This window comes from Asterias amurensis, chromosome 8 (genome assembly GCF_032118995.1).
Source record: "Asterias amurensis chromosome 8, ASM3211899v1".
NCBI classification, from domain to species: Eukaryota; Metazoa; Echinodermata; class Asteroidea; order Forcipulatida; family Asteriidae; genus Asterias; species Asterias amurensis.
Window position 1 is genome coordinate 7403316 of NC_092655.1, and position 13425 is coordinate 7416740.

Consider the following 13425-nt stretch of genomic DNA (forward strand, 5'->3'; position numbering starts at 1 on the left):
TCACAGGTTTGTTATTTTATGCATATGTTGAGATACACCAACTGTGAAGGCTATAGTCTTTGGCAATTACCAATAGTGTCCACTGCCTTTAAAGGTTGACCTAAAAACAATAGCTGTCCTATGCTTTTATGTGCTGGCTCAATCTCCATACTGATTATTTGCTGCTATTCGTTTTCAGCAATATCACCATCCAGTGAATTTTCCACGAATTTGATTTCGAGACCTCAGATTTCGAATTTGAGGTCTCGAAATCAAGCATCTGAAGCAAACAACCCCGTGTGACAAGGATGTGTTTTTTCTTTCATTATTATCTCGCAACTTCGACGACCATTGAGCTCAAATTTTCACAGGTTTGTTATTTTATGCATGTTGAGATACACGGTGCACCAACTGTGAAGGCTAGTCTTTCACAATACCAATAGTGTCCAATGTCTTTAAAAAAAATGTTCGAAATTGACTTTTATTGTTTGACATCATCATTCATAGAAGTCCTTTTGGAGTATGGTCTGAATGTTTTTAATTTGTTTTGCATGGGGTATCAATAACAAGTAGATAGTTATACGCATTGATGTAAAGACTGATTTGCTGACACACTAGACTCATCGGGAGGTGTAAGTATTTTTTATTGTTTTACTTTAAAGTATTGTTAGCGTTATTTTAGCATTGTGTGACGCACCCGCATTCTCGGGGTGTGGCCTACCACACTAAAAAGGCAAACATTCATGCGCCAAAGCCGATTATCATAATTGTGTAGGCCCTTGAAATATTTTGAACAATAAGATCGTGTAATGTGTAATTACAACAATGTATCGTTACATGAGGGCTCTGTGCTTCAACTTTTGAGGAGATTTTATAAATGTAGGCCTAAAGTTGGTTCTATTTGGCTCTGGAATGGGACTCCTGAACTGGCAGCGAGTTGGTTTGGGAAAAAGTTACATTGTCGGTTTTTTTCCAGGGTAATTACCAAAGATTCCAAACGGCTAACCTACCCCCCAAAAAAAAAGAAATTTGAAGTTTGTGTGTCTAGTTTTCAAGACGCCGAGTGAGAGATTTTAAATATTTGTTGAGTATTTTTGAATATTTAGCATTGAGAGTTTATTTTACGGTGTAGTTCATGCACCCTTTGGGTGCACCTCGCGTGTTTATGAAGGACGCCCTCTATAGTTAAAATAAAGCGAAGGCAGTCGTCCGTGCAGCCGACCAAATCACATGTCATGGATGCGATGCTCAAGTCACATAAATCGCAAAAGTAGAAGCTTGTTGAAGAAGTGATCACGAACAACCATTTCAAACTCGTCATGATAAAACTGTCCATTTTGTATCGTTATCAGTCACTATTCAGTAGCATCAGTCTTTGGTAAGTCCATTGGACTAAACATATTCGTAGGGTCATGTTGATTGTTGTCACATTCACAATGTGAGATCGACCCCCTCACAATCACATGTTTTCGACCCCCAACTTTGTCCTGTTTACCGCGAGACTGTGCAAGCTACACCCGTGACAGAAGCTGTGCTGTTTACTCACGGTCTGTATTTTCATCAGGCTTAATCATGCTGAGAATAAAGTTTCCTGTCGTAGGTTATGCTCAAACATTTATAAAATGATGATTTTTTTGGTATATCCTGGTGTCATGTGTTTTCAGTAGGATAACACTTAATAATAATAGGAACATAGACCTTATGCATTGACGTCATCCAGCCGCCATCTTTGAGGTCAAACGGTGACGGAACAATCAAAACACACATAGATTGGGCAATGAACAACCTCCTTTTGACCTCAATGCGGGGGCGCCGTACTGAAATGACGTCATGTGCATAAGGTCTATTGTTCACAATCAAAAACTGAATGTTTTTTTTTCAAATCATCTATCCAATTTTTTAACAATAACACTTACACTTCATGGTGTGTTGAAATTTTTAAAGTTTTGGTTTTACGTTGCGAGAGACAGTGCGCCATTAACGGTGCTTATGCATGTAGACATTGGAGCAACGTCTATGTTTTCACACCTTTCATTGGTTGGTATTTTATCGAATATTCCGAAGCTAGTATGGCGTGCAAAATAAACCAAAAATATTACTCAATTACTACTTAACACATTTAATTACATTTTTGTCCCATGGCATTATGGCTAAGTACTATATTACTCCTAGAATCAGGAGATATAATCATTTAAGGCATGGTAGTAAAACACCCCACACCCTTAAAACACACACACTTCATAACAATCCGTTTTCCTCCATTTTAGACCAGTAATGTTTTGTTTCAGGAGATAAGAAACCAATCTATGATATATATAATATAGACGTAATATTTTATACGCTTATCGGAATTTATTATGGTATGCAGTTAATCAAAAGAAATTCTTTTGTCATTTTCACTTAATATATTTTAATTTTTTCCTCATATTGGCACACCATAGAATCCCAAATAGTAACCACCTCACGTGATCCATCTAATGACTAAAACAGAATGAAACTCAATCATGCAGATAGTAATTTTGTTTTGAACTTTCGAGGTTGGATGATGTTTCTTTGACTCATTTGAATGTTGGCATAATAATGCACTAGTGATTTGTACCAAAAATCAATCATTTTATAAATATTTGAGCATAACCAACGTCAGGAAACTTTATTCTCAGCATGATTAAGCCTGATAAATATACAGACCGTGAGTAAACTGCATAGCTTCTGCAACCGGTGCAGCTTGCACAACCTCGCGGTAAACAGTAATCAAAGTTGGGGTTCGAAAACATATGAGGGTTGATATCGTATGACGCTGCGATAAATCATTAGACAGTTGCGATAACGTAACCCTCCTCCCCGACCGTCGGGAGGAGAGTTACATTATCGCAGCTAAAATCACATATGGGACGTCACTCCAAAATAGCGGACTACCAAGTGTAATTGTAAAAAGGTTGGATAGATGATTTAAAAAAAATTCATTTAGTTTTTGATTATGAAAACTTTTCCCATTATCCTACCTACTGAAAACCCATGACACCATAATAGTTTACGTGCTTTGGTGAGAACATGGGATGATGATGGTGGTGGTGAGAAGAATAGCGGACACTTCGGTACCTCGATGGCACCAGTTGCAAACTCAGCAATCACTCGGCACCAAGAATGTCGACACAATGCAAACTCGGCAGTGGCCTTTTTTTGACTAACAACTTGCTACCGAGCAATTTACTAGAATAGTCAAGTGACTGTGAGGTGGTTTAAAACTAAATAAACTGAACTTTATCAGATTACAAACCGAGGCCTACCACGCAGTGTGAAAATCAAACATTTTGTATTTTGTATTTGTGGCGAGTTTGTGGGTGGCGAGTTTGCAAGATGGCGAGTTTGCAGATGTGCCGAGTTTGACGTTGCAGTAATTTAACCCTCCTCCCGATGGTAGAGCCGGAGGGTTACGAAGCATGCGCAAATTGTAAAGGGCGAAATGGTCTAGTCGGCAGATTTGCTCATTTTTTACCACTATATTGTGAACAGCGGGCATAGTAAACGGACAGCACACACGCGCTGCTGCATTGCCTTATAACACCCCTTTTACAGAATGGTTTAGTCCAACTCGGCCGCGGCTCGGCAGGTCGTCAATTTAACTGACTGGTACCTGCGGTTCAGCGCTTGGTGACCAAAAAATAAAGCGTTTACATATATCGGGAAGTCACAAAATGGCGATGCACAAAAGACATCAACCTGGGACACTTTTGTGACTTGTTCGCTTCGGGATCTGTTAATTTTATTGTCCTTTTTTTCAAAATATTTGCTCAATGGTGTTTTGAGTGTTATTCATTAGACATTGAGGATTAAGTTCATGTTCATAGAATTTGTGCCATGATTTTCGAAAGTGTTAAAAATAAAGCAAATCTGTTGACTAGCTGTCGAAATTGTACGTGTTTGACCATTTCGCCGAGTTTGCAAGGTGCTGAAGTGATCGGTACCCGGTGAGAACATGGAGGTAGGCCTAGATTTAGAGTTTTTATGAGGTGAACAATTGAATCAGTCCACTATTTAATTTGAGTTGGATTGAACTTTGAAATTTGAAGGGACCACTTCGGGTCCTACTACATGTACTAGTCGTCAACTTGCTGTCAACTCAACCAATACACATTTTAAATCCACAGCAGAGGCATAGAACTGTTAATAGCTAAAAGATCATTTTCATAAGTTTTAGGTTACATTTCGGTTATTTTACTACATTTAATTAAATTTTGTTGTTGAGAAAAAATTATCGCGAAAGCAGCAAAGCTGTCGGCCGCCATCTTGCTTTTTCACAGAGCTTGTACAACATGGACAACAGAGGGCGCTTTCCGGAAAACGAAATTGTCTTGGCCCAAGACATCATTTATTGGTACCGCATAGTGGATTGTACTGCACATCGTGTAAATTGATCGCTACCGACTTGGGTCAAGACTAATCCACACCAGTAGCGGTTGAGTTGACGGCGAGTTGACGGCAAGTAGTAATAATAATAATAATAATAATAATTTTTTTTTTTTTTATAGCGCTTTATACACCATGTCTTAAAGCGCTTCCACATTATTACCCCGTGTCACTGGGCCTTAAATCATTCCCTTAAACCATCTCAGCTCCCTGGGGAGTATACAGCTGTGCCGTGCACTAAGCTAATCAATCACAAGAACCATCTCTGCCCTCACAGGTATACCCATTTACCCCTGGGTGGAGTAGTGCTGACCACTTTAAGAGGTGTTCAGACAACTGGACAGTTCGGACAACTGGACCGTTCTGACAGCTCAACAGTTCTGACAGCTTGACAGTTCGGACAACTCGACAGACATTTTTTTTAACTGTCGGACAACTCGACCACTATGTCGTGTCCCACTCTTGATTAGCCACCACTTCATTGACTAGCTATCATTTACTCTTTCGAATGATTAGATCATGTGGTTCCTTCAGCGGCTTAGAGCCACATTTCGAACCCTCAGCACCTCATCCCACTTTCACAATGAGGTACGAGTGAGGTTTGCTCCGAGTCCAACCGGTCATCTTCATCTTGGAGGCCTCCGCACTGCTCTCTACAACTACATCTTTGCCAAGGCCCATGGTGGTCGTTTTATTTTGAGAATTGAAGACACAGATCAGGTGAGATCATTTGGTATTTCATTGTACTTGGGCAGACTCAGGTCAAAAGCTAAAAAATGGAGGCTTTAAGAAACAGAGACCTGATGGTCTGAGGCATACATCTAACACCCAAAAGTATCCATCCGGGCCCAGACGTGGCCCAGACTTAGTTTTAAGTCTGTAACCAGGGGTGGATTTCACAAAGGTAGTCCTAACTTAGGACTAGTCCTAGGCAATGCTAAGAGATAGGACCAGTCCTAAGTTAGGATGAGTTACTGGTCCTAACTTAGGACCAGTCCTATCTCTTAGCATTGCTTAGGACTAGTCCTAAGTTAGGACTACCTTTGTGAAATCCACCCCAGGTTTTTTTGTCTATCTGATACTAGACTGGGCCCCTGTCTTTATCGGCTAGGATAAAGACCGGTACCTGCTATATTCAGATCCAGTGATTCCATTGGATACAATGATATCATTGGATAAATGCAGTGACTAAAAGCTTTTGTATATGGGTTTGTTTTGATTGCGTCTGAGGTCACCTCGGACGACCAATCGAAACACAGATATGGAAAGCTTACTTTTGGTCGTCTAGCTGCTGCATGCTGTGTCCATGTGTATTGTACTGTACGTATGTGTGTAAGGTATATGTTGGGCGCGATCGGTCAATCTGCGCGATCAACCGATCGTGCTGCGCTATCGACTGATCGCACTGCGCTATTGAAATATCTATTGGTCGCGCAACAATCGGTCGATCGCGCAGCAATCGGTCGATCGCGCAACAATCGGTCGATCGCGCAACAATCGGTCGATCGCGCAACATTCGGCAACGAACATGCGCGATCAACCGCGATTGTGCAGGAATGATTTTGCGCGATCGGCTGATTGTGCAGGAATGGTTATGAGCGATCGGCCGATTGTGCAGGAATGGAATTGCGCGATTGGCCGATTGTGCTGGAATTGTTTGGCGCGATCGGCTGATGTTCAGGGGCCGAATACACAAAGATGTAACATTGATTGTAACTGCAAATCAATCGTAGTGTGACGTCACTATATAAGTCACTATGGTGAAAATTTGTCCTGCTATGAATTTTATTGCTTTGAGAAATCGCCCCAAGGAAAAGTTTACTTGCACGATCGGTCGAACGCGCGAAACCATTCCTCCACGATCGGTAGATCGCGCAAAACTTTTCCTGCACGATCAGTTGATCGCGCAAAACTTTTCCTGCACTATCGGTCGATCGCGCAAATCCATTCCTGCACGATCGGTAGATCGCGCAAAGCCTTTCCTGCGCGATCTGCCGATAACGGGAAAAAATACTCGTAGCGCAAACGGTCAATTGCGCAAAGATGTCATTGCGCGATCGACCGATTGTTGCGCGATCGACCGATTGTTGCGCGATCGACCGATTGCTGCGCGACCAATTGATCTTAATTTGATCGTTCAATAGCGCAGCGCGATCGGTTGATCGCGCAGATTGACCGATCGCGCCCAACATATACAGTACATGTACATGTGCAGTACATGTACTTGCATGTTTTGTAATGTTGGTGTAGAATTTGACTACATTATCTCTATTTGAAATGAATGTAGGTCAAAGGTGCATGTACACGCCGGCTGGGGGCCGGTCTCTGTCGTTCTTCCTGAGCCTCGAAGTGTGACGTAAGGCTAATCTGATGCCAACCAATTGCCTGAAATAGCGCCCTCTTGTGGATTAACCCCCAACATAAACCTTGGATCACAGACTTGGGAATCTTGTTCATGATAATGTACACAACCTGTGGTGAATTAGTCCAAAAGTTGATGGAACAATTTGATTGGCAGTGAAAACAATTAGGGTTTTCATTCCGGGGGGGTCCATATTGCTCAGCAAAGTGTAATGCTACAATACAAATCACTGATGTAGTAAATACTTCCAATTCTACTTCTACATGATACTCAGCAATGTCCGTAATATAATGCCTAGGAACAAACTATAAAAAAGCTTAAAGATGAATCTTAGTGCTTTGTGAAACCAAGCCCAGGATTGATCCAGCTGCAGATCTTAAGCCAAGATGTAGACCAAGAAACTTGCATACAAAGGTCCATCTGCAGATCTTGAGCCAAGATGTAGACCAAGAAACTGACATACATAGGTCTTACACTATAGTATGTACTATATATTTTGGTACACATTTTGTAAGATTCTTTTTAGATTGACTTGTAGTTACAACTAATAATGAAGTTTTATTTAATTTTTTTCCTGCAGACAAGACTTGTCCCTGGAGCTGAGGAACAGTTACAGGCTATGCTACAATGGAGTGGTTTATGCGCAGATGAAGGTGTGTGAAGTCTCAATTGGGCAAATCCATTGTTACTCTCAATATACTAACTATACGTATCAAACCTATTGTTGTCTGAATAATTTTGATATTATAAGTTATCACACAAGCGCGAGTGGAATACGGAAAAATATAGCACTTCTGCGTCCCATATCCAACGAGGCCGAAGGCCGAGTTGGATATGGGACGCAGACGCGCTATATTTTCCGTATTTCCAAGTAAACTTGGCGCGTGACATAGAACACACAATACGCATGGTAGTGATATTAGCCGTGCAATATAGGTTTTTATCACCACTCCTTTCTGCGAATCTGATTGGAGGATTAGCGCGTACTTGAAGATAAATATTATTATATCCATTCTTGATGCTGAGCTGTGCATGCTTTCATTGCAACTGTAGTTCATGGCTCAGCAAGATCAAGCATTGCCATCCAACTCGCCAAGAAACAAACTAAAAAGTTCAATTACAGGATGATGTACACGCAATTTTGTGTTTTATGTTTTAATTAGGGAATAACAGTGCGAGGACTCGGTCTTCACTGCGTGGTAATGACCGGGTTGGTGGCTGGCGCTGTTAACGGACCGAGCCGGAGGCAAGGTCTGTTAACAGCGCCAGCCACCAACCAAGGTCATTACCACACAGTGAAGACCGGGTCCGAACACTGTTATTCCCATTAATAAATACCTTTTTTAGCGAATTAAACGGCTAAAATTGTCCAAATTTTGTGACTTTTCTCACGGCGATACTTCCAGACATGTTCAGGGGCTATAGTTGAGCTTTTGATGGTTCCCATCTCTTTCGTGCGTTAGTCACATTCCTGATTTTTGAGACCAGTGACTCTTTTAAATCATGATCTGTTCAGCGCCTTCACTGGGGTCAATGGAGGCAAATGATTGGACGATAGCTGTTCTTTGTGCATTAAAACGCGCGCATGAGCTCAGCGTCCATGTACCATGTCGCGCTGTTACACGCACGCACTCAAAATTGATACATTTTCAGCGCGCGTACGCGAAAGTGCGCGAAGTTGCAATGAAACTAACATGGATATAAATAAGCATGCGATACAGTGCAACGCGCAAGGTTTACACAAATGCATGCTGATTTAGGGGCCACGCCAGGGTAAGGAGATGGATGCATCAACACAAGGTAGTCACAGCAGAATACCAATTAAGAATGTTTATATCGAAGGAACTTTAGTACAGTCGGAGAAAACGCAACAAAAGACTGGCGACGTAAACAAAGACAAACCCCTTGCAAGAGGGCGCTATAACAACTACTGGCGCCACTTATTCGCTATTTTCCAAAGCCGGTCTTTATACTGACCGTTGACACTCGGCCACACGACCGGGTTTTGACCAATCAGAGACTTGAAACCGTCCAAGGTATTTATTAATGAAAAATAATTGGTCCCTCATGTTTTTTCGGGTGTTGGGGTACGTACTTTGTTGTTTGTCCTATTCTGCGTGGAGCAATTCAACCAATAGAATGTGTTCTCTTTGTGTCGTTTTCATTATCGTTTTCGTTATTGCTGCAGTGTGACTCAGTCTTTAGCATACACACCTAGGTGTTGGATGAATGTCCATTGGATTGATCAGCAGGACCCTTGAGATACTCGTTCATGGTCACTGGCAAGTCATAGCTTTTTCATCTTAGAATTCGGGCTTCATGTTTGATTGATTTATTTGATTTTTTACAGGTCCCAATCAGGGTGGAGATTTTGGGCCATACAAACAGGTATTTATTTCTGTATGCTGTACTTAAAGGCACGGGACACTATTGGTAATTACTCAAAACAATTGTGATCATAAAAACCTTTCTTGGTAACGAGTAATGTAGAGCTGTTGATAGTATAAAACATTGTGAGAAACGGCTCCCTATGAAGTAACATAGGTTTTTTTTTTAAGAAGTATACATTTCTCACTAAAATATTTGTCAAGGTATCTGAAACCACACAACTTGTGCAACAAGGGTGTTTTTTCTTCCATTTTTCTCTTGCAACTTCTACGATCAATTGAATTCAAATTTTCACAGGTTTGTTAGTTTATAAATGCACTGGTCTTTGAAAGTTACCAAAGGTGTCTAGTGGCTTTAATCTTTCATGAGAATGACATTACGTTCATTTTGATTTTAAAATTCACTAGGCTGTCCACAAATTATTTGTCAAGTTTGTAGAAAATCTGAGTGAATTTACAACAGAGGTGTGATAACTTGGACGACAATGACCATAACCCAAACACCCTGAAAATCTTCACAACCCCCCCCCCACTCTACTCTTAGCATGTGGTCAGGTAAAACCACAAAACCACAAAACCACAACACTTTTTCTTACGCAGCCACACGAAAAGTTCCAAGGACTGGCTGTTATGTAATTCTACCATGCAATCCCTCATGGACTTAAATTCTGGCAGCCACCTTTGACCTATACAGGATATGACGTGCTTCTGCTTAGTTTTCGCTGCTGAATTCTGCCCCAAATGCTTCGTCGACAAAGAAAGTGAAAATTGAATGCATGCTACTGATACACACAGAATACACACACTGCATACATATACACCGGATGATGGTCAGTGTAAACGAGACAGGGAACCATACTACAATTATCTACATCATGACACCATCAGTAAACAGCTATGTGTTTGTTCACAAACATGAAAGTTTGTGGATCTCTCAAAACATTTTGCATGCTTGAGACTAAGTTTTTATATGCGAGGGCAACAAATTGTATTCAATGATGTAAATGTATAAATTAATCTATAAATAATTGTAAGCTTATGAAATAGTGACATCTCTTGGTTAGTGCTACCTACATGTACGTGTACCAAATCAATTTATTAATACGATTTAGACATTGTGCAAGCTGTAACTCCTCTGAATTCGTTTTTATGAACACTTTTAATCTCGTTCCTTTGTGTTTCTCTTTTAGTCAGAGCGACTGAATTTATACCAGAGTCACATTGAGACATTAGTTAAGGTAAGCCAATTACTACAAGTACATGTGTAAGTATTTTTCTTATTTAACTAGCAGGGGGGGGGGCTAAATGATGACAAGTTATCAAATAAAAAAGAGCATAATCTGACCATTTGCTTGATAATGCACTTGTTTTTTTGTTTTTTGTATGCAAGTCGCCAGACACACAAGGCCTGAGGGTCACTTCAAGGGGGCTACAATCAACTATTTTTTGCCAGGGGCTGTTGCCACTTACTTCTGAGGCTACAACAGGGTTATCCCCTTTATAGTTCAGACGGATGTAGGCTTGGGTATCATCCATCAGAAGCCTGGCTGGTAGAGCAGAAAGCACTACCTCCCCAACTTTACAAAGCAACCATGGTTAAGTGTCTTGCTTAGCTCTGTGATCAAACACCAGGGCTTGAATCCGGTGCTGTTAACGGCTAGGCCATAACATGACATGCCATAATAATTCTAGTATTAAAGGAATGTTACAGTGTTGGTAAGAAGCAAAAACTTACACGGTCTAATGAGGATGATAGTAGAAAACATCCCTTGAAACATTTCTGTCTGAAATATCATATTTTGAGAAATAAATAATTTTATTTCGCGTTTGGAGTTTATCGCTCAGGGAGCGTTTTATTCATTTTTGTTTTCGCATCGTTGTCATGCAAAATGTGTAATCGGTTTTTCACTATTTTCTCCCTACCAAGATGTTTGATAGTTCATGTACATGGTGGATCACGTAAAGTGCTTACACTGCCAGCAATTGTTCTGTTAGCAAAAACTAATTCTGTAACGTTCCTTTAAACTGCTTTGCTTTATTTTCAGTCTGGCGCAGCCTACCACTGTTTTTGCTCAGAACAAAGACTGGAGCTGCTCCGTAAAGAAGCCCTGAGAAATAGGCAGGTTCCTCGATACGACAACAGGTGCAGACACCTAACATCCCATCAGGTACAAGACCACCGGCATTCTGGGAAGCCGAGTGTTATAAGATTTAAGGTCAGTCAAATCCATCGATTAATTTATCAGTCATACAATCAGTCGGTAATCAGTCAATCAATCAATAATCAGTCGATCAATCAATCATTCAAGGGCAGTTATTCTAGTGTTTAATGCAACCAAAAATCAATCAGTCATCAATTAATCAATAAAACAATCAATTACATGTGGTGCTGTTACCAAATATATTCAGTAGGCAGTGATAATCTATAATTACTGAATGTCTATAAATTTGTATTTGTTTGCCTGATAAGTTGTTTTTTATTGTTCGTATTTGTTACATTTGACAAGATACGTACAAAGTCATAAAAGTCAACCAGAAAACCAAATTTCTAATACCTGTGGCGACTGTGTAATTACTCTTATGCGTTTGTAATGAATAGTCCGGTTTTGAGCCTAAGTTACGGTTAAAACAATCGCAATGCAAAAAAACTTTTAACAAGTTTACAAAATGATAAATAACTTTCCTCTCACATTTAGCTAGATGTAGAGACGGACTTGTTTGAGGATCTTGTTTATGGACGAACTCAACATGACACTCATCTCATAGAGGGTGATCCGGTAAGTAAAGTCAAGTTATTTACGAATAATGATGATTGTGGTACATGGTATCTGTGATTGGCATTCTCATATGTAGACAAACGCAAACTCTGTTTGATGTTTAGTTTCATTTTAATTCTTCTACAGGTGTTGATTAAAAGTGATGGTTTTCCAACGTACCATTTTGCCAATGTTGTTGATGATCATCTGATGGGGATAAGCCACGTACTGCGGGGCATGGTGAGTTTATCTAATCTGTGCCCAATTTCATAAATCTCTTAAGCATGAAAGTAATCCTTATCAAAATAACTTTCTGAGTAAAGAAAAAAGAAGCTTTTGCGTTTAATTTCTGCTAAATTAACTGATACTACTGTAAGCTTTGTTTTTTTGTCTTTTTGATGAATGTTACTGTCCTAACTAGCTTTATGATATTAAGACCACTAATGCATTTTACAAAGCTTTTAAATCACACAAACTTGCTACACCCACCAAAACCTTGTCTTGCAGCAATAATATGTTACCATTAATAAAGGAAAATGAAATGAAGCACTGAGTATATACTCTGTTAATATCTAAATTGATATCTAATTAATACATTTATTAGATTGTTTATTAGACCTTCTGCTAATTAAAACTGACCTCTTGCCATTGGGCTGTCCAGTAGACTAGCTTTAGATACCTGTGATAGAATGCAGGGAGTGGCACTCCTACCCAAGTAGTATGCACTTGGAGTTTTTCCTGTCAGGACTTGGAAAGCATTCAACGTTCAGTCCTTTCACACATTAGTGAAGGGTAAACAAATTAATGATTTTATATTCCTCAGTGAAAGTTATTACATCTGCTAAATAGTAAATATTTTCAACAGTTTTTCTTTTTTAAATGGATTATGTCATGTTATCAATTTCAAAATAACCATTATAAGCACATAAGTTTGCTAAGGACTAGCTTCATGTCTAAAGCAGTAAAACAGGTCTCCAACAAAAATAACATGTTGTGTCCGTTGTTGGTAACTGGTTCCAAGCGCAATAATGTTAAAAGCAATACTTTATACTTGGCTGGGAAATTTAGTTCAATCTTAAACTATGAAAACAATCCTCCAAGTCCAATATTTTTTTAAAGTACAGTTAATAAGCTACTTTCAAAACAGCTAAAGCACAACATTTTACATTTCTAATTACATTGCTTCCCCTACTGAATTCTTTTCCAGTGTAATGTCACATACCTGACAGAATTTACTAATGCTACCAGTGCAGTATTATAATTAGTTTTTATATTTTCAACCATTGTCACCAGGAATGGTTAACGTCTACACCAAAGCATCTGTCTCTTTACAAGGCCCTGGGATGGAGCCCACCTAAATTTGCTCATCTGCCTCTCTTACTCAATAGGTATGTAACCCTTCACAACAATAATTTGTAACCCTTTACAAAGTAGGTATGTAACCCTTCACAAATATAGGTGTGTAACCCTTCACAAAAATAGGTGTGTAACCCTTCACAAAAATAGGTGTGTAACCCTTCACAAAAATAGGTAT

General features: G+C 39.7%; 2 protein-coding genes across 9 annotated transcripts in view; one reads left to right on the top strand and one right to left on the bottom strand.

The window, feature by feature from the left end:
* LOC139940885 (alpha-N-acetylneuraminide alpha-2,8-sialyltransferase-like) overlaps window positions 1-13425 on the bottom strand; it is a 35405-nt gene that overhangs the window by 13154 nt on the left and 8826 nt on the right. The gene's annotated exons all lie outside the window — the stretch shown is intronic.
* Window positions 1200-13425, top strand: part of LOC139940891 (uncharacterized) — a 91682-nt gene continuing 79456 nt past the window's right edge. For 7 of the 8 annotated variants that reach the window (XM_071937269.1, XM_071937270.1, XM_071937274.1 and 4 more), the window contains exons 1-9: window positions 1200-1357; window positions 4903-5106; window positions 7329-7401; window positions 9099-9136; window positions 10326-10373; window positions 11181-11351; window positions 11832-11912; window positions 12039-12131; window positions 13185-13279. In XM_071937269.1, the coding sequence (XP_071793370.1) occupies window positions 4906-5106; window positions 7329-7401; window positions 9099-9136; window positions 10326-10373; window positions 11181-11351; window positions 11832-11912; window positions 12039-12131; window positions 13185-13279 (800 nt within the window). In that variant the 5' untranslated portion in view covers window positions 1200-1357; window positions 4903-4905. Of the gene's footprint in view, window positions 1358-1448; window positions 1527-4902; window positions 5107-7328; window positions 7402-9098; window positions 9137-10325; window positions 10374-11180; window positions 11352-11831; window positions 11913-12038; window positions 12132-13184; window positions 13280-13425 lie in introns of those variants that run through there. The other variant, XM_071937272.1, reaches the window with a different exon arrangement.